General features: G+C 42.1%; 1 protein-coding gene across 1 annotated transcript in view; it reads right to left on the bottom strand.

Moving 5' to 3' along the window:
- Positions 1-6,898: 6,898 nt before the first annotated feature.
- The window catches only part of rnd2 (Rho family GTPase 2), a 64,692-nt gene continuing 51,995 nt past the window's right edge, over positions 6,899-19,595 (bottom strand). The window contains exons 4-5 of the mRNA XM_048560227.2: positions 12,819-12,953; positions 6,899-8,827 (exon numbers count right to left, since the gene is read on the bottom strand). Coding sequence (XP_048416184.1) covers positions 8,579-8,827; positions 12,819-12,953 — 384 coding nt within the window. The 3' untranslated portion in view covers positions 6,899-8,578. The remainder of the gene's footprint in view (positions 8,828-12,818; positions 12,954-19,595) is intronic.

Here is a 19,595-nt window from a genome sequence, read left to right as displayed (position 1 = left end):
CTCCCGTTTTTTGCACCAATTTTACTTCCTAAGTATCCAGGGTCTGCCACTACTATCACCAAGAACTCAATCTACCTCTGCAATCACTTACTCTTCTGCATCTGAATGCAGCCCAGTCACTCAGAAACCAGGCAGCAAGAGAATGTGATCTGATTTATGTTCATAATTTGTTTTGTTTATAACATTATTTCATTTAGGAAAGGAATGTATTTCAAAATACTGTCTAAAGTTTAAATACCCTTTGCTCAAGAGAAACACCAAAATTATAGTTTTTTCTTTAATTGGAAAACCTGATTTCTTTAATATTGTTCTGCATAGAATCACACTTTTCAAAAATGAAACTATAATGTGAAGTGAGGAATTACTTTACAGTTGAAGGGATTAGTCTTTGTTCCTTTGACTCTGTTCAAAACCTGAAGCCTTATGTATATGTAACAGCTGCTGTGTGGCGCACAGAGCAATCCATGCTACATAAATCCAAACAAATTGGAATTTGGCAATCCCTTCATCTCATTATTTCATGTGGGATGTAACTTTGTGTGGTAGAAGTTCCAATCAAACACCACTGGAATTGTGACAAGGCTGAATCCCCACTCAGAGGTTTCTCAGCTACATCCCAAATTACTTAGCACTTGGAGCACATGATTTTCTAGTTTCTGTTGAAACCCTGTGCAATCGCACAGACTCACGAATGAGATCACGTCATAGTACGGACACACCCATCAACAAACTGAATTCCAAAGAAAATGTCATCAGAAACGGGAGTAACATGATAATGACTACTGAACCTCAGTCACTGTACTCCTCACTCATGGGAACAGTGAGATTCAAGTAGCAACTCAATTATCTTCCAGTCTGTTGCTCCTGCTGGAATGCCAGTGAGTCCTTCTGTGATTGAATGTTGTTCAACGTTTCAACAATCACATCACACCAACACTCAGTGAAAGCCACACTTGCTCTCAATCATCAGCAAAGCATTGGAGGTGTTATCAATAGTGCTGTCATATAATGACCCATTCAGTGAGCAGTTTGCGCTATTTGGCTCCTGATTTCATTACAGCCTTGGTCCAAACATAGATAAAAGAGCTGAATTCAGGAGGTGAGATGAGAGTGTCTTGACATAAAGACAGCATTTCACCATATATGGCATTTTGGAGCCCTAGCAAAACTGAAATTAATAGGAATTAGGGAAAGATTTCCTGTCAGGAGTTGTGCCTAGCATTAGAGAAGATTTGGAGGCCAATCATCTCAGTCCCAGTACATGACCACAGGAGTTCCTTGGGATAGTGTCCAAGATCCAACCATCTTCAGCTGCTTCATGAATAATCCTCTTTTCATAAGTTGAGAAATTTGGATATTTGCTGATGGTTGCACAATGTTTAGCACCATTTGTGATTCCTTGTATCCTGAAGTAGTCCATGGAAATGTATATAAACATCAAGGCTTGGGTTGATAAGCTGCAAGTAACTTTTGGTCTACACAAGTGCGAGACAATGATCATTTCCAACAAGAGAGTATCTAACCCTTGACATTCAATGGCATCACCATTGCTGAATTCCCCATTATCATCAGCCTGAGGAGGGTTATCATTGAGCAAAAACTAAACTGAACAAGCCAAGGACTGTAGCTTTGAGAGCAGGTCAGAGGCTGGGAATTCTGCTGTGAGCAATTCACATTAACTCAATTCCCAAAAACTAGTTCACCACCTACAAGATTTTCCCCTCCAAGTCATACAGCAGACTGATTTGGATCTGCAATGCTGTTTCTCCATTGTCACCCAGAACATCTTTCCCAACAATGTTGTGGGTATACCTACATTAAATGGACTGTAGCAGCTCAACATGGAGGCCCACCACCATCTTCTAAGAGGCAATTAAGGACGAACATCTAATGCAGGCCTTGCCAATAACATCCACCTCCCATGAAAAAATATTAAGTGACACTGTGGAAATTTTAAAACATTAAGGCCAGTGATTAATTTTTCCCACCAATTAATATACGCAAGCTGCCTAATTAAACTGAGGAACTGTGAAAAAGTTTTCCAGCGACCCCATTCGCAAGTAATTTAAATCAGATGATTTGATTCTTATCTTTGAGCCACATCACTGAAGGCACCAATGTGATCAAAAATAATAATAGTTGGCTTAAAATGACATGGAGACAGAATCTATGTGCTGTAACAGTTACATTGGAGAAAATAAAACTGAAAGGCTTCACAGCATGACTTTAGCATGTCGATGCTCAGTGAGCATTTAGTGTTAAAGGCACATTCCTGTACAATAAGCAAACTAAGCCTCCCTCATGTCCCCAGGTCTGCACATTTTGGGCCCTAGGGAGGGGCCCTTATGGAGTCTTGTGGACCTCCTACTCTTGAAAACTATTGCTTTTCATGACCAGAGTTTAAGTCATATTTTTTTCTTTAAATGGCCAATATTGGAAAGGATTTGCAAAAAATTTATACAATGCTCAGTCCTTCAAAAATTGTGCAAAGATATCATTGTTCATTGTCAGAACTCAAGTATTTTTCTGGCTTGAATTGGAGTCGAAACCTTTAGCAAGCTTTCAAAATGGAATGGGCAGTATCAGCAGAAGCTGTGAGCACAAGGTGGCCCCCAACACCTCATTATCACCATGGACATCCAGTCCCTATACACCTGTATTCTGCATGCAGATGGCCTCAAGGCCCTCTGCTTCTTCCTGTCCCGCAGGCCCGACCAGTCCCCCTCCACCGACACCCTCATCCGCCTAGCGGAACTCGTCCTCACCCTCAACAACTTCTCTTTTGACTCCTCCCACTTCCTACAGACTAAGGGGGTGGCCATGGGCAACCGCATGGGCCCCAACTATGCCTGCCTCTTTGTAGGTTACATGGAACAGCCCCTCTTCCGCACCTACACAGGCCCCAAACCCCACCTCTTCCTCCATTACATTGATGACTGTATTGGCGCCGCCTCTTGCTTCACAGAGGAGCTCGAACAGTTCATCCACTTCACCAATACCTTCCACCCCAACCTCAAGTTCACCTGGGCCATCTCCAACACATCCCTCACCTTCCCGGACCTCTCAGTCTCCATCTCAGGCAACCAGCTTGTAACCGATGTCCATTTCAAGCCCACTGACTCCCACAGCTACCTAGAATACACCTCCTCCCAGCCACCATCCTGCAAAAATTCCATCCCCTATTCCCAATTCCTCCGCCTCCGCCGCATCTGCTCCCACGATGAGGCATTCCACTCCCGCACATCACCCTCATTCTCACACACCACCCCACCAACCTCCGGATACAACGCATCATCCTCCAACACTTTTGCCATCTACAATCCGACCCCACCACCCAAGACATTTTTGCATCCCCACCCTTGTCTGCTTTCCGGAGAGACCACTCTCTCCGTGACTCCCTTGTTCGCTCCACACTGCCCTCCAACCCCACCACACCCGGCACCTTCCCCTGCAACCGCAGGAAGTGCTACACTTGCCCCCACACCTCCTCCCTCACCCCTATCCCAGGCCCCAAGATGACTTTCCATATTAAGCAGAGGTTCACCTGCACATCTGCGAATGTGGTATACTGTATCCATTGTACCCGGTGTGGCCTCCTCTACATTGTGGAAACCAAGCGGAGGCTTGGGGATCGCTTTGCAGAACACTTTGGTTCGCAATAAACAACTGCACCTCCCAGTCGCAAACCATTTCCACTCCCCCTCCCATTCTCTAGATGACATGTCCATCACGGGCCTCCTGCAGTGCCACAATGATGCCACCCGAAGGTTGCAGGAACAGCAACTCATATTCCGCTTGGGAACCCTGCAGCCCAATGGTATCAATGTGGACTTCACCAGCTTCAAAACCTCCCCTTCCCCCACCGCATCCCAAAACCAGCCCAGTTCGTCCCCTCCCCCCACTGCATCACACAACCAGCCCAGCTCTTCCCCTCCCCCCACTGCATCCCGAAACCAGCCCAGCCTGTCTCTGCCTCCCTAACCTGTTCTTCCTCTCACCCATCCCTTCCTCCCACCCCAAGCCGCACCTCCATTTCCGACCTACCACCTCATCCCACCTCCTTGACCTGTCCGTCTTCCCTGGACTGACCTATCCCCTCCCTACCTCCCCACCTATACTCTCCTCTCTACCTATCTTCTTTTCTCTCCATCTTCGGTCCGCCTCCCCCTCTCTCCCTATTTATTCCAGAACCCTCACCCTATCCCCCTCTCTGATGAAGGGTCTAGGCCCGAAACGTCAGCTTTTGTGCTCCAGAGATGCTGCTTGGCCTGCTGTGTTCATCCAGCTTCACAATTTATTATTTCGAGCACAAGGTGGAGACTGTTTTTGTGACAAGCTGACAGCAGACACTCGAGACTAGCTTGAATTTTTCGCTGAACATCAGTAAGAAATGTACTAACACATTTGCATGAAATTCCTTTGCCTGATACATTGAAGTGTTTATTTTAAATGGTATATTCTCCTTGTTAGAGTAGCAGGCAGCGTAATTACGCACATGACATTAATGCATTCGGGCTGAAATCTCATGTTGAAGCTTCTGTGCACAAAGGGTTTAAATACCTTCTATTGATGATATCAGTGGAAAATCTGCTGATACAAAGTGAGCATTTCACCTTTAACATGGTGATGTTATACTAAGGGCACATTTGCACAAAAAGTGCACTTTTTACAGTGGGGTTCAGCGGTAGCGTATGCACAGCTCTGAACCAGATTGGAGGTTCTGACAGATGTGGTACAAAATTATCAGAAAGAAGAATCACATACTGCTTCACCTTAGAGTCAGTTCAAGTCTTGGTTTATACCTGAGTTACCCTTCAGGTCTACCAGCACTGCAATGTTGTTTCAGCTTCAAACGAGAGCTAAACCTGTAGAACGTGAACATAATCCAGATACCCCATTTAACTTGGCAGTGAAACTAATTGAAAGATATGGTACTTTGAGTAAAATAATGTAAATAACGCAGAAGAGTGACAACATAGAACTGAAACAAAAATCAGATTGTTAGATCATTTCTAGTAAATGACACTGAATTAAATTGAACAGACTACACAATTATGAACAAGAGGAATTTAACCCTCCTAGAAGTTCAGATTTTGTTGAAAGATTAATGTTAAGATTGATTGGTTCCTGTAAGCATGCATTGAAGAAATGGAATTTTGGCTTTGACTGACCCATTATTAAATCAAGCTTGAGCACACCGTCAGAAAGGACACCAATCAAATTGAATCCCTTCCATTTGAGAAGCATTTAGTTGCCATTTGGACTGATTCAGGTTGGCAGTGCCTCCAGATGAAGTGAAAGGGAAAGCTTTCAATGTGGGCAAAATCTTTCACAATGACAGAAATTCAGACACTGCAGTACAGCAAGATTAAGGCTCTAGCAGATGAAAAATACAAGTACTTTGAAAATGCTGCTCCTTCTTGATCAAGAGGGTAGTATGCTCTAACTCAATATGCACCACAAGGTCAAAGTAACTGACATCTCAAAGATGTGAGCTTAGTGAGATGACTGTGATTTCATGAATTGATTAAAAACACTCAAATTTAATAAAGTTATTCCACTATATGACATGAGGCTATCCAAGAGGGCTCAGCTCCTCTATCACATTTTAAGTCAGGTTTCTACAGTAATCAAAAGGTTTCTCAACTGGGACACAGACTGTGAAAGCTGGATAGATGTGGGGGAGGTTAGTTTGACTTGTGGAAGCATTAATTTATTCCTTATGAATGGGCTGGGGATTTCACTTCTGGTATCTCACAGTGCAAACCCACCACATTGCTTACATGGTAAAACCATTCCACTTCAGATTAAAGTGGTCATGGCTTGACACATGTTGCATTGGTAAGTGTTAGAGACAGCTTATCTGCTACCTATACCAACTGAGATGGATTGACATCCTGTTGGTTTATCTTCAAAACCACTCTCTGATTTAACAGTGATAATGGGAACTGTTATTTTGGATTCCCCAGTATCTGCAAAGTGTGGAGCTAGATGAACACAGCAGGCCAAGCAGCATCTCAGGAGCACAAAGCCTGATGTTTCGGGCCTAGACCCTTCATCAGAGAGCTCTCTCTGATGAAAGGTCTAGGCCCGAAACGTCAGCTTTTGTGCTCCTGAGATGCTGCTTGGCCTGCTGTGTTCATCCAGCTCCACACTTTGTTATCTATGATTTAACAGAGCTGCTCTTACAGTAAATGCGCTCCACTTTCCCAGGGCAAGTGCCAACAGGTACATGCCTATTTCGTCAGTTCATAATGAGTGATCACAGTGGAATGTACATTTAGATGAGTTTTAATGTACCATGGATAATCAGCATTGTGCTAAGTGGATACTCAAACACAGCAAGAATAACACATACCTGGGAGTGGCTTTAGAGTGTCAGGCAAATCAAAACAGGATTTCCTGCATTAGCTAGAGATGGGGAGGAAGAGATGATGAAGGTCTGTCGGGGCTCCCCCTTCCTACTGCGAAGAAAAGACCTTGGAATTAAAATGTTGACTCAGTGTCTCCTCTCAGCAGAGCTGCGGAGCTTTGCTAGCATTTGCTGCTTTTATTTCAGATTTCCAGCATCCGCAGTATTTGCCTTTATTTCCCCTCCAGTGGGTGCTGTTGGAACACTGACCTGTACTGATGCTGGATAGAAGCAGGAAATAGGTCCTAGTGCGTTGCACTCTCAACCAACCAGCCTGTCAAATTGCACAGAGTAAATGCTCCCACAGAAAGAGGAAGCATTTTGGCTAAATACACAACAGTCCATGATGCAAGTGAAACCCATCCCAGTTTAGGTCAGCACCATCAACCACAAGAGGAGAAAATTGCCAAACCTAATAAGAAAAAGGCTGTAATTCACTACTTTCTACACAGTGTCATGAAAAGAGAAATGCTGGATGTACTCCACTGTTATTTTATTGAAGGTGTGTTTTGTTTAATTAAATGACAGTTTCTGTTATCAAGCAATATACAGAGAATCAACAGTTCTGAGGCTTAAAATATATTTCTGTTTCTAAGATATGGTTTGACCTGGAAACACCATTAGTAGACAAGACCTATTACAGTAGAACATGAATTCCTCAGTTAATGGTTCACTAATTGGTAACACAGATCATCTGATTTTCAAAGTGATGGAATTATTTATTGTAAAATGAAAAAATATTGAAGCAATTCAAGATGGGCTGACACACTGCAGGCTGAGTCAGTATCATACCTGACCACTCTCAGCAGTGGAGGTTACAATCAGCTCTGTCTCACCACATGCCCTTGAGGAGAATGACAAGGTGGTTTGATAGTCAGCTCATGTACATTATGTAATGATCACACAATTTCATCTCAGTGCAGCAAACCCAGTGACAACTGTCACAGGAAGCTTAGGTTACACATAAGGTCATCTTTGATTTTTCCTTCAGTTACGCTTGTGCTACCAAAGTGCTCACGGGCAAATTATATGAATGTAGCTCTTTTAACCCAGAGTTGCCCATTGGCTATTTCTAACAGGTAATGTGTTGGCCATTTAGGGGTCTGTCTTCAAAAAGGGCCATTCACAGATGCCAGTTGCTGATACAAATCTGATCCTTGCCGTAGAAATTCAGAGAGTCTGACGAGGTGTTTTACTTGGGGGACAAAATCATCAATTCACAACTAATCAATTAATGCAATGTATTCTGATACTGCACCTGTCTAAATCATAGTATTGAGCATATGATTGTGAAAGAAAATACATACTGCAGCCATGATTCTGTCCAGCCAGTGTCTCATTTAAAATAGAAATATCAAATCACTAATATTTTGATTGAGATGCACTGCTACAGAAAATCTACCCTGATCCCGAAACATTTGGAAGGAGAGCTAATTTAAGACAAAACCTTTAATACTGGGGACTCACCCCAATACAAAAAGTATAAGTTTTCTGTAGGTCAGAGTAGGCCAGTACAGGATTAGCAGCAAGCTTTCCATCATTGAGTTACGAAGGCACAGTCACACCAGAGGAAAGTTTCAGTCGTTTTTGTAAGTTCTTTATCACTTTGAGGAATATGAAGTCTCGTAATGGATTAGCAATGATAAACTTGCACATAATTCTCTATCAGAGTCTATGCAAGTTCAATAAAACTATGGATGTAAATGCTTAAATTCTGAAGATAATGAAATAATTGTGACATTATAGTTTGTGTATTTGTTAGAGCCCAATAGAGTATTGCCTTTTAAGACAAACTCAAAGTGAGTGTCATAGACTTTTACTACACAACACAAAAAAAAGCTATCACTGCCAACAATCGCTCCCATGGTCCTCGTAGAAATCCAGCTCTCAACAAACAGCCCACATCTCCCTTAACAATACAGTTTCACAAACATTCAAACACTTGGTTAATCTTCCTCTTCATTAGTTCCTTTCCACAAGAAGCCAATACAATCTGCAAGCCTCATAAATAAGCAACAGTTCTCTGGATTCAGGAATAGCCAGTTTTGAGGCCTAGGCTGAAGGAAAAGCCTTAGCCGACCTTGGGCTAGGCAACAATCCTGTTGCTTCTGTGCCAGTTTACTGTACAAAATGCACAATAAATACAAATAATGATAAGTTTGTTCTTCACATCACGGAGCAACTTTTAGCCCGGTCCTTTCTGATCTCGGAGTCATCCAGTAAGTCAGTCCTCCCAGGCGTTTGCGACACTCTCTTTAATCCTCGCTTGGAATTGCTGCGTTTCAGATTTTTCTGCATCTTATTTACAGAAGCCAGGGTCGTAACATGAAATACATCACGGACACTGTTCTCAGAAACTTTAGATGAACATTCCACATAGGCTGTTGCTCCTATTTGGCGAGCCACTGTACTGCCCTATAAAGAGATGGAGAGGTCAGGGAGGTGGGGAGGGGAGAAAACCATAATGTCAACCTTCACTGCATAAAGAAAAGCATGAAATGTGTGCTTCACATTTAATTAACCTTCATCCATTATGTTGTCCAATACAAGTAATTTGAGCACAGCATGAAATGGCATCCAAGCAGCATTAATTCAACTGCATGTCAAAATAGCTGAAGTAAAGCTTAGGTTCGCTGTGTTTTAAATGCTGCTTTAGGAATTGGATGACCTTTGTGTTTTTCTTTGAGAGAACAGAAGCTCACTTGTGAGAAACGTATTACGGCGAAAATCCAGATTAAGGCAAGCTGAGTCTTTCCCTCCCAGCGTCCTATTGCTCTTGATCTGCCCTTCCATGCGAGCAGCAATCCACGTAAGGAGGAACCATTTAACTTTTGTTACCAAGTATAGTTCTGTGCTCTTGGGTACGGGGAGAAAAGTTCAGGGCTTTGTGAGGGTTAACACCAATTAAAAGGCTCTAAACAGAATCATTGCCTTTTTCACATGATTAAGAAAACTTTAATGACTGCATTTTGACAGAACAAATGAATGTTTATAAATGGGAATTACTGATGTTGTCAATAGATTACAATGAAGTTTTATCTGTATAAATCTTTTCTATAAATCTTACGTACATTCAAATTATTGCTCAAATCCATGAAAGAAAGTTAATGGCTATTGTGGGAACTGTTAAATGTAAAAAGGTACAACATACTTTAAACCAGACAGTTAGTTTGTTGAAGGCGTGCCGGAGTGTGAATAAGTCAAAGCTTCTGTGCAAAAAGATTTGTGCATAGTGTAACAATACTACTCTAATTAGTGGTACAAATAGCCACTTGTGAATGAACATGTATTGGTGCAGCTGCTAGAGTTGAGGATACTGGAATGCAAAATCATCACATACTTTGTTAATTGCAACAGAACCAATTCTTCATTCACAGTTTGTACATTGTGTTGTTTTATGAAGTTTCACAGATAGACATCATGCAGAAAAAACTCATAACAAATAAATCGTGAATAGAGATGTCACTACAGAGTGTTTGGGACTTGGAAAAAAGTGTTACTGGATACAGAAGGTGTTACCACCCAGCTCCTGGTTGCTGTTTTAGCCTTCAGGAAATCAGCAATCAAGTCAAAACTTTTACAAGAACCACTGACGTCCAAAATGACACCATCCACTGAGACGGAAAAATATACAGAACTCCAACAAAACAATGTGGGAGTAATGGACTAACTTTTTTCAAAGATGAGGCATAAGGATGATAGGCTGAATGGCCTCCTTGTCTGCTGCAAGATTATAATGATAGTCTTTTGCAAAACTGGTGAAAGTTATTGCAAAAAGTGTAACAGAAACAGAGACAGACAAAATAGAAACGGAATAGGCATTTGGCCATTCCAGCGTGCTCTGATCATGAGTGATCATCCAACTCAGTCCCCTGTTCCTACTTTCTCCCCATACCCTTTGCTCCCTTAGCCCCAAGGACTATATTTAATTCCTTCTTGAAAACATTTAATGTTTTGACCTCAAATCGCTTTCTTTGGCACAGTACGCCACTTTCCAGGTGTAAGTTTCTCCTCAGCTTAGTCCTATATGGCCTACTCCATATCCTTAGACTGTGAAATGTGGTTCTGAACTTCCTCGGACTTTGGGAACATCCTTCCTGCATTTGCTCTATCCAGTTCTAATCTAATCATGGGGTTTGGATAAGTCTCATCTTTAAACAAATATGAAAGAGACTGAAAGTAGTTCCGGGTCGCAACGTGGTTAAAAGGCTGGGAATGTACTTCATTCAGAGAAGTTCATTCTACAAATCTACTTGTGAAAGATGGAGTTAGTGGTGGTCACGATCACTGGTTCCTTTGTTCTACTCCATGCTGTTTTCTCAGCATGGGGTTGGATTCAGAAAGATTGTGAGGACAGTGATAGCATTGTGGTTTCTCAGATTATAGAATGCAGGGACACAGGCAGAATTAAGTCTAGCAGTTCATGCTCCCAGTAGCATTTCAGCTCCAGAAATGCACGCATTTTCCAATGAAAAAGTGACTTAGATGTCCAGTGAACACAGTATATTGTAAAAAACATTTTATGGGCACCAACTGAAATGTCACTGCTTTACAGATTAGCCTCTATCTGCACAGGCAAGGCCCTCCACAGCTTTCAAAAGACACATGCACTTTCTGTCATCTAGCAGCTGTGATGGGTGATTTATAATGTATTTCAAACAGTGATAAAAGTATAAAGAACCAGCAAGGTCTACACTAGGCTCAAGCAGACAGTTAGCAATCCCACCCCCTTACAAAAATCACCCATTTCTGTGGTGCATCATATTAACACAGATTCCTATGTTTTTAACAATGTGCCCTTGCACATCCACAGCACACTATTTTCTCCTGTCTCTCCAGCTATCTCATTTAAATCAATGTTGTGGCCTGGTTACAGTACCGGTGGCTTTTTGGCCCATTCTACTTGTGTGGGCTGTCTGAAAGAGCACCTTATCTAATCCCATCATAAAAGCAAAATACTGCAGATGCTAGAATTAAAGCTGAGAGTGCTGGACAAATTCAACAGGCCTGGAGACAGAGACAGAATTAACTTTGATTCCAGTATCAGTCTCCTCTTTCGTGTCAGCAGCTCTCAATGTGGAGATCAAGTGGAAAGGCCTCATGTAGGGGTCAGGTGGAGGGAGAGTGTTGAAGGCAGATAAAAGGGTCCGCACAGGAAGGAGGGAATTTCTATCCAAAGAAGTGGGCACAAACGTGAAGGAAGGAGAGTTTAACATCATGTCATCGCCAGAATTTGAGGTCAGGTTATAAAAGGCTAAAACTAACTTGTTTGCTGAGTATAGATCATTCATCGTCGGTGTGGGGCAGGGGGCGGTCAGAGGATATAGTCAATACAAAGCACAGGGTGGCATTAGAGGAAGGGATAGCTGTCAGAGGGAAGGGAACGGGGGGAAAATCCAGAGGGGCATCGGCACCTGTGAACGGTTATATTAGTGCCAAAATATTAACTCTGTTTCTCTTCCAGGCCTGCTGCGTTTCTCCCCACTGTTTCTGTTTCATCTAATCCGATATCCTTTTCTTTTCTCCATAGCACTGAAATTTTTCTTTTCTCTGACAGTTAACTAATTCTATTTTGAATGCCTCAACTGAATCTGCTCCTCCTCCCTCGAAGGCAGGGCATTCAAAATCCAAACCGCTTGCTGTGTAATACCAGTTTATTGGCCCCTCTCGTCACTCCTGTTTCTTTTACCAATGACCTTGCATTAACGGTTTGTTCTTGATCTTTGAGCCAATAGCAGCAGTTTCTATATGCTGTCCAGCCCCACTGTGATTTGGAAAACCTCTATGAAATCTCATGTTTCTCTTCTCTTCCCCACAGACGCATGGGGAGATGATTGGAGCAGTTGGAATGTCACTGGACTAATCACCCAAACCCTAGGCTAATTTTCTGTGGCATTACTCTGAATCACACCATGACAGATGGCAAAATTTGAATTCCATTTTTTTAAAAATCTGAAATTTTAAAAAAACTTTCCTCATGATATGTAACCACTGTCAATTGTGGTGAAAACCTGTTTGGTTCACTTAACAGAAGGAAATCTTCTGTCCTTATCTGGTCTGGTCCACATGTGACTCCTGATCTACAGCAATGTATTGATTCTTAACTGCCCTCTGGGAACTAAAGGATGAACATTAAATGCTGTCTCAAACACATCCCATAAATGAATAACAAAAAAACAGCCTCAGTTACTCCAATTTTCCCATATAGCTGAAGCTTCTCATCCCTGGAGCCACTCTTGAGAATTTTTCCCACATTCTCTTGCCTTCACATATTTCCTGAATGTTGCTGTGCTATTTTTCCTGAATGAAACTCATGTTAACTTCATGGAGGCAAATGATACCAGTACAGTTGAGGTTCAGACCATCTCAAGTATAGGAAGAGGGAGAGAAATAAATGCTCTGGTACCTGTTCATGCGTAACTGGAATAAGCCTCTGCTTTGAAAGTTCCCTCAGCACATTCAGATCTGTCCTCATGTCGATCTTACACCCGACCACGAGCACTTTAGCACTGGGACAGAATTCTTGAGTCTCGCTTTGCCACTAGAAACAAAAAAGCCAAAAATGTCACATTGCTCTGCCTGATACATCTTAAACTATTTACAAACATAAAAAAAATTATTTACTGACTTTCTAAAGGCTATCCCTGCTGATACCTGATGGGAGGAAAGGGCAAAAGGTTACAGGGAAAGGGGAGAAAAGTGGATGTAAGGAATATCTAATTAGCTGGTGATCTTATTAAATGCTGGAGCAAGCCTGATAGGCCAAATGGCCCACTCTTGTTCCTATTTGTCATGGTCATATGGTCTGGCAGCGACACATCAGCAGCAACAAATCTCAAATATATTCTTAAGTGATAAATAGCCTACAAAACTATGAACACAAAAGGAACTGAATGAACATATACAGTGGTTAATTGAAAAAGAGGTCATGCAAAGTAAACTTTATTGTAATTCTTTTTAAAATGCCTGAATACATATACGCAGACTGAAAAATTCAGATCGGCACATGCAGGTGGCAAATATATTGATGTCAGCAAACGCTCTGTTTCCTTAATCTTTTTAAGATGACTGATTTTCAGAAATGTAATGGATCGTTTGCCTGCCACAGCACATGGGACACAGCTTACTCTGTTGTGAGAACATTCTGCAAAGTACCTTTCAAGTTTTGAAAACTGTGTGGCAGCCACATGTTTATGGTCAGTTTCTAAAGGTCCAAGACCCCCTAGCCATAGCAGAAGACACAAGTCAAGATCACTGTGGAGACTGGAAAAACAATCAGCTCATTACAAGTGAGACAGAAAAAAAAATCAGCCAACAACCAATTCTAGATCAAATCATCCAACAGGAGACATTTTCATCTGAATAGAACAAGAGCAAGCAATGACTGTGGAACACACCACTGCAAGGAGCAGTTGAGATCAATAACATGGATGCATTTAAAGAGAAAAGCCTATTCAAACACGAGAGAAAAAGATAATGTTATTGTTGATAGAATGAGATGAAGGACGATTGGAGTCAATTTCTGTGCAGAATAAATGCTAGCATGGATGATACTAATTGGAAGTGTAGATTTTGCAGTTTAATGAGCAACTTTGATTGCTGATTGTATTTTTATAAAGTTCGAAGAGAGAGATAGAGAGAGACAGAGACAGACAGACAGACAGATAGGGACAGAGTCAGAGAGAGAGAGAGAGAGAGAGAGAGACACAGAGAGAGAGAGAGTCAGAGAGAGAGAGAGAGTCAGAGAGAGACAGAGAAAATTTGTCTGAAGCAATTACACTGCCTCATCTAATTAAGACTTGTTGCATTTCTGTTGACTTAACATGGATGTTTATACAATTGTATCAGTCAGATATTCCTGCCTGAAATACATCAGGCTAATTAACCCTTTAAACATCAAAGCTTATAAAAAAAACCACTTCTACAATTATCCTTAACAGGGCAGTGAGATGCACATAGGTAGGTCACCTGTCCTGCATTTCACTCCACACAGTGATCACTACCCATCCCCCCCCTGCCACACAGATTGTGAAAAATAACACGAGATTTTGAAAATTAACCTTTTAACATTTTGAGCTACTTCTTTAGATCCTTAAAAGATTTATATAAAATATGCACAAACAGTACAGGGTTTGGATAGAAAAAAAATTTTTAAAATGGGCTTGAACCTAACCATACACATCTTTTGTGGAATAGTCGCACAGCTGAAGTCGATAGGTGACTGAGTAATGGCTTCACCATGAGATATCATTCATATTTGCTTTTGTGTAATATTAGGAAAAGGTTTAAAGTGAAGTGACTCCCGTATACGTTATGAAGATGCTTCTGCATTCTTTTCTCGAATGCAACTTTCTCATTACACACATTTTAGGATGTCAATTGCATTACTAGGGGGCTGTGCACAATGAACCCTGACCTGGATAATGACCCGAGCCTCAATTATCCTGCCTTTTTGGTTCCCATAAGTGTTGACAGTTCAGGAAGCTGCAAAAGGATTAGAGTTACTGTGACCCCCTAGACAGGGAGCACTGGAGTCAGGAATTTGGCAAGATCACGGATCATTTATAGAGCAGTTGATTTGTGACTGCTGGGTGCCTGACCTCCCTTCTCCACACTCCTCATCATTTTCTTTTAGTCCCGAGTAGCTTGGCCTTCAAACAGCTACACAGAGACTCCCTTCTTTGACCCATTGTCGGATTAGCAGTTCATTGGACATTGTGCGGGAAACCGCATCAAGGCATGTCATAGCAAGCAATCATGTGTGAACATAAGTGAAGAGACAGTTGAGGGCAGCTGTGTCAGCATGTAGCACAAACTATAAGTCCAGTTTACCCAGCTTCAGTCACTTACAGGAAAACAACTGAAGAATTATCATCAAAAGCTGCCATTCAAAAACAGTGAATGTCTAACTATTCTCCTGGCAATTGCAAGGGATGCGCATGTAGTGCAGCCAAAAAAGTAATTGAAGGTTTTAGGCGTTTGAGTCAAATTTATTGACTTTGATTCAAAGGGCTGCCTGTCAATCAAATGCTCTAGTCATGGTTGGCTAACAGTTCCCAGCAAAGTTGCCAAGGAATGGGGGTGGGGGAAGAGGTGGGTAATTGGGGAAGATTCAGTCTTCCTCCTTTTGAATTCAAAAGACGAAAGTTATCCCAATGTTTCTGAGTATAACGGAGACCAACATTCCCGCAACTGCTGCCAGGCTGTAATCTGGGTCACTCATTTTACGCAGAATTTCTGAAGTCCCATTTAATAGTAATGGAATTTGATACGTCTCTTCACTAAGTTACTAAAAACAAAAGGTAAAGTGACTACAGTCTTGCACTTGCATTAGAGAGACATGACTTGTGGTGAGTTTAACCTGAATTAAGGGGTAAGGTTAAGAAGGTCAGGCCTTCTGGTCCAGGAATTGACCCTGCACTATTGGCTGGCATTGCAGGCCAGCGGTCCAGGCAACTGAGCTAACCTACTCCCCACTGATGCTGACTGGGATCACAGTTTATCAACAAAATCATACACAGCTTCTAAACACTCATCCTTTCTGATGACTGACAAGTTAGAAGCTCAGAAAAGAACTGCTGCTTGTCTCAAGAAAGTAAACAGTGTAAGATTTTTAACTGTAAAAGTCCATTTCCTTGCCCATTTACTTCCCTGTACACTTTTTCTGTGAACATTAACTGTTCACTGGCAAGGTGGGCACAGTTTAATGTCACACAAGTGTATTTCACACAACTGGCCATTATTTTGTACATGTAACACGGGATGTGATGCTGAGCTATTGGACTGTAGAGGCATCAAATCCCCACCCACTCCTGTGGCATCCATGCACATTCACCTGAATTAGTGAGAACACATTGGCCAATATATAAATAAAAGACTAACATCACCACATGGCACCCGCACCTTGGTCCTACAGTGTTAATCCTGTGCAGAGTGGGGACAATTAGCATCTCCCTCACCTTCATGGATCAGCCACTTCCCAACCAATCTTTTAATAAAGGAGCTTAGGTGAAGGGTCAAGGTCATAATGCAAGACACTTTAAAGCAAGGCTTCCCAAAGTGGGGGTCAGGATCTCAAGTGGGTTCACAAGCTCCATGAGAGCAGTGGAACCCCACAACAACCCATCCCCCCAGCCCCAAAGAAGGAAAATTAGTGAAAATGGCAAATGACACATGTAAGTCCAAATTGCCTCGCATAGTTCAAAATGGAACTCCAGTACAATGGTAAATTCATTTGCAAGTATTAGTTTTTTTCCCCCTCTGGATCCCCATCTCCTTCTCTCTCCTCCTCCCACCCCCTATTCCCCCAACAACCCATCCAAACACATACAAGCGTGTGTGTGCGCACACACACACACACATGCGCACAATGAGTTCTCAAAAAGAGGTTAATACAATTTTCAAGCCTTGAAGAGGTGAGGCGTGCGGTGGGGGGGCGGGGGGGGGTGGTGGGGGAGTCACAGTGGGAAAAGTTTGGAAAGCACTGCCTTTAAAATGGTCAAAACATTACAGCAAGAAACTTGGTGAATCTGGAAACAATTTTTAGGTGACCCAGAGCTTCAGCTTGAAAGACAAACTGCAGGGGAATGGAAGATGGAGAATGTTAAGAAATTGCCCAGTGCCAGGGGCTAAAAGCAGGACGAGACGTAACAGCACAGAGCGCTATTACTGCACTACAAAGTGGCAGTGCTGGGAAGAGAAACAGTCTTCACAGTAGCATGTTTGCAACTGACAAATGTTAAGAGTTCAGATCATAACTTCAGTGCTAAACGAGATCAAATACTCTGCTGGTTTTAACTACAGAACACTCTAGATGCTATCTGTTGTCAGATGGGACAAGGTACAGTTGCTTGCTTCCAAAATAATTGAATGATGATGGGAAACGGATGTGGGAGAACAGATCGAACCATTGTCCATTTGTAACATGCAATATCACAGGAAAGCTGAGCCACAGCCTCATTACGGAAAGACAGAGCTCGTGCTAAATCCAGAAAATAACGCCAGCTGTTAAAAGAGATTAGCAGAGGGGGACAGGTTATTGACAATTACCAGCAGAGGCTGGAGAAAGAAAATGCACACCATCTCTTTCTCCACAGGGATGCTCTGCTCATTTTTCACATATTCCCCGTGCCTAGGCCCATCGTGTCTAAGCTTCTAATCTAACCAAATCTCCAGAGACCTCAACGAACCAACTTGAGGATAGAAAACAAAAACACAGGCTACACATTGGTTCAGATGAGCTGCTGATGGGAACTAACCTTCACTCACAGTTGTCAAAGCAACAGTTTGAGCTTAAAATTCTTTATTTAGTGATTCTTACTGGGGGTAAGAAATACAGGAAATTTAACATAAAGAATGTTACTTCAAAGTGGGGAGATTGGGAAAAGGTGCAGTGGTGAGTGGAGCTGACAGTGCCAGTTTGCTGATTTGTTGAAAATGTTCAGAATTAAATCAGTGGTGCTTGAGTTCTTTTCAGGTTAAGGCAGCCTGTCTTTTCATCCCACTGCACCCCCACCCCACCCCCCAAGTAAAATCACAGCATACACCACTGTTCAGTGACCCTCAACGATCTGGTGAAGAAGAATATTACTTGTAGCAATTTAATATTATGTTTCTAGCGTTAATCTTGGCAGCTCAGAGGTATAATTAAGAGGTGTAATAAGAGGACAACTGACAGTGATTTGTGGGGAGATAATTATGTTCATGAGTCAAAGCCACTGATTGAGCCACTGCAAAGTGACAATGAAGCAGTTGTGTCATATTTAAAGAACTTTTCGATTTTCAGTTATAAAGATCTGCATGAATAAATGAATATGGAGAATTCTTAATTTTAAAAGGGTTAGAAATGAACGAGTGAATGAAGTTCTGATTTCAATGTTTCTTTGGAACACTGAAGGCTCATTGTGTTAGAATCCATCCCAAATCAAAGTGGAATCAGTTCTGAGGCCTTGGGGTCTACTGTGGACAGAGGGTGGGCAAAGTAGATAGGAAGCACAGAGAGACCATATATTAACCCCGCACTAAGGAGAGGGGCCTGGCCCTCAAGTGTAACGTGTTGTGTACCTATTGCTTGTAGCAGCACTCTCAAATAATTTCCCAGTGTGTTCCCTAATGCAGCAGACCACCAGTTGCAGCTGGGCTGTTTGGCTCAGAGGGCAAACTAGCTCAGGCATTCTCCCTCTGGAATTCAGTCTGGGAGAGTAATTGAGGTGGGAAACCTGAACCTTTTTAAAGTACTCAGATGGGCCCATGAAATGTCGTTACATTCAACATTGTGGTGCCAGAAAGTGTGAATAGATGGTTGAAGACAACAGTTTGGAGCTGGAGGAACACAGCAGGCCAGGCATCCTCAGAGGAGCAGGAAAATTAATGTTTCGAGTCGGGGCCCTTCTTCAGAAAAAGGCTCCTGATCCAAAACGTCAACTTTCTTGCCCCTGATGCAGCCTGGCCTGCTGTGTTCCTTCAGCTCCACACTGTGTTGTCTCTGACTCCAGCATCTGCAGTTCTTGCTATCTCCTGGACGGGTGAAGGGCCTCTTTTGTACTGTATTATTCTATGACAACACCAGATATTGCCAGAACATCAGTGGGATATAGTAAAGTGACGAGCCAACTAGATAGTTTTTGTCACTTCAAAGGACAGACTTGATGTGCATAGTATTTAAAACAAAGCACATAATATATTCTATTTGCGACACTTGCAGTACATTTTGAATTGCAAGAAATGAAATAGCTTTATTAACTTTATATTTGTACTAATTACGCAGTAATCGTATATATCAGTACAGTTCCGAAATGTTTTAAAATCATAGCTTAATAGATTTAGTGCAGCAAAACACAATGGTGTTCATCTTTAGTATGCTAGTGGTATCATCACAGCAATACATGCAAAAACTGCCAAGAGACTTCTTTTCTCATCCATTTCAATAGAAGCTGAAGCCCTTTCAGATTAAGGCTACCCTGACCATTATTGCAGCTGGCATTGACAAGGAGGATTCTTACTAAACAGTGCCACTTCTTTTTTTTAAAAAGTGGGAACTGCAGGCAGTGGCTTGGTTGAATTGCTGGACAGACGACAGATTTCTGCTGGTTTTCTGTATGTAGGTCCACCATCGTTCCCTGCAGAGAAAATATGAGACTTCCAAACTTGGCAATAAAATGTCGTAGTGTGAGTAAAAACAGGC

Source organism: Stegostoma tigrinum, chromosome 31, assembly GCF_030684315.1.
Source record: "Stegostoma tigrinum isolate sSteTig4 chromosome 31, sSteTig4.hap1, whole genome shotgun sequence".
Classification (NCBI taxonomy): domain Eukaryota; kingdom Metazoa; phylum Chordata; class Chondrichthyes; order Orectolobiformes; family Stegostomatidae; genus Stegostoma; species Stegostoma tigrinum.
The sequence above is the reverse complement of the archived record's forward strand: the minus strand, read 5'-3'. Positions and strand labels throughout refer to the sequence as shown.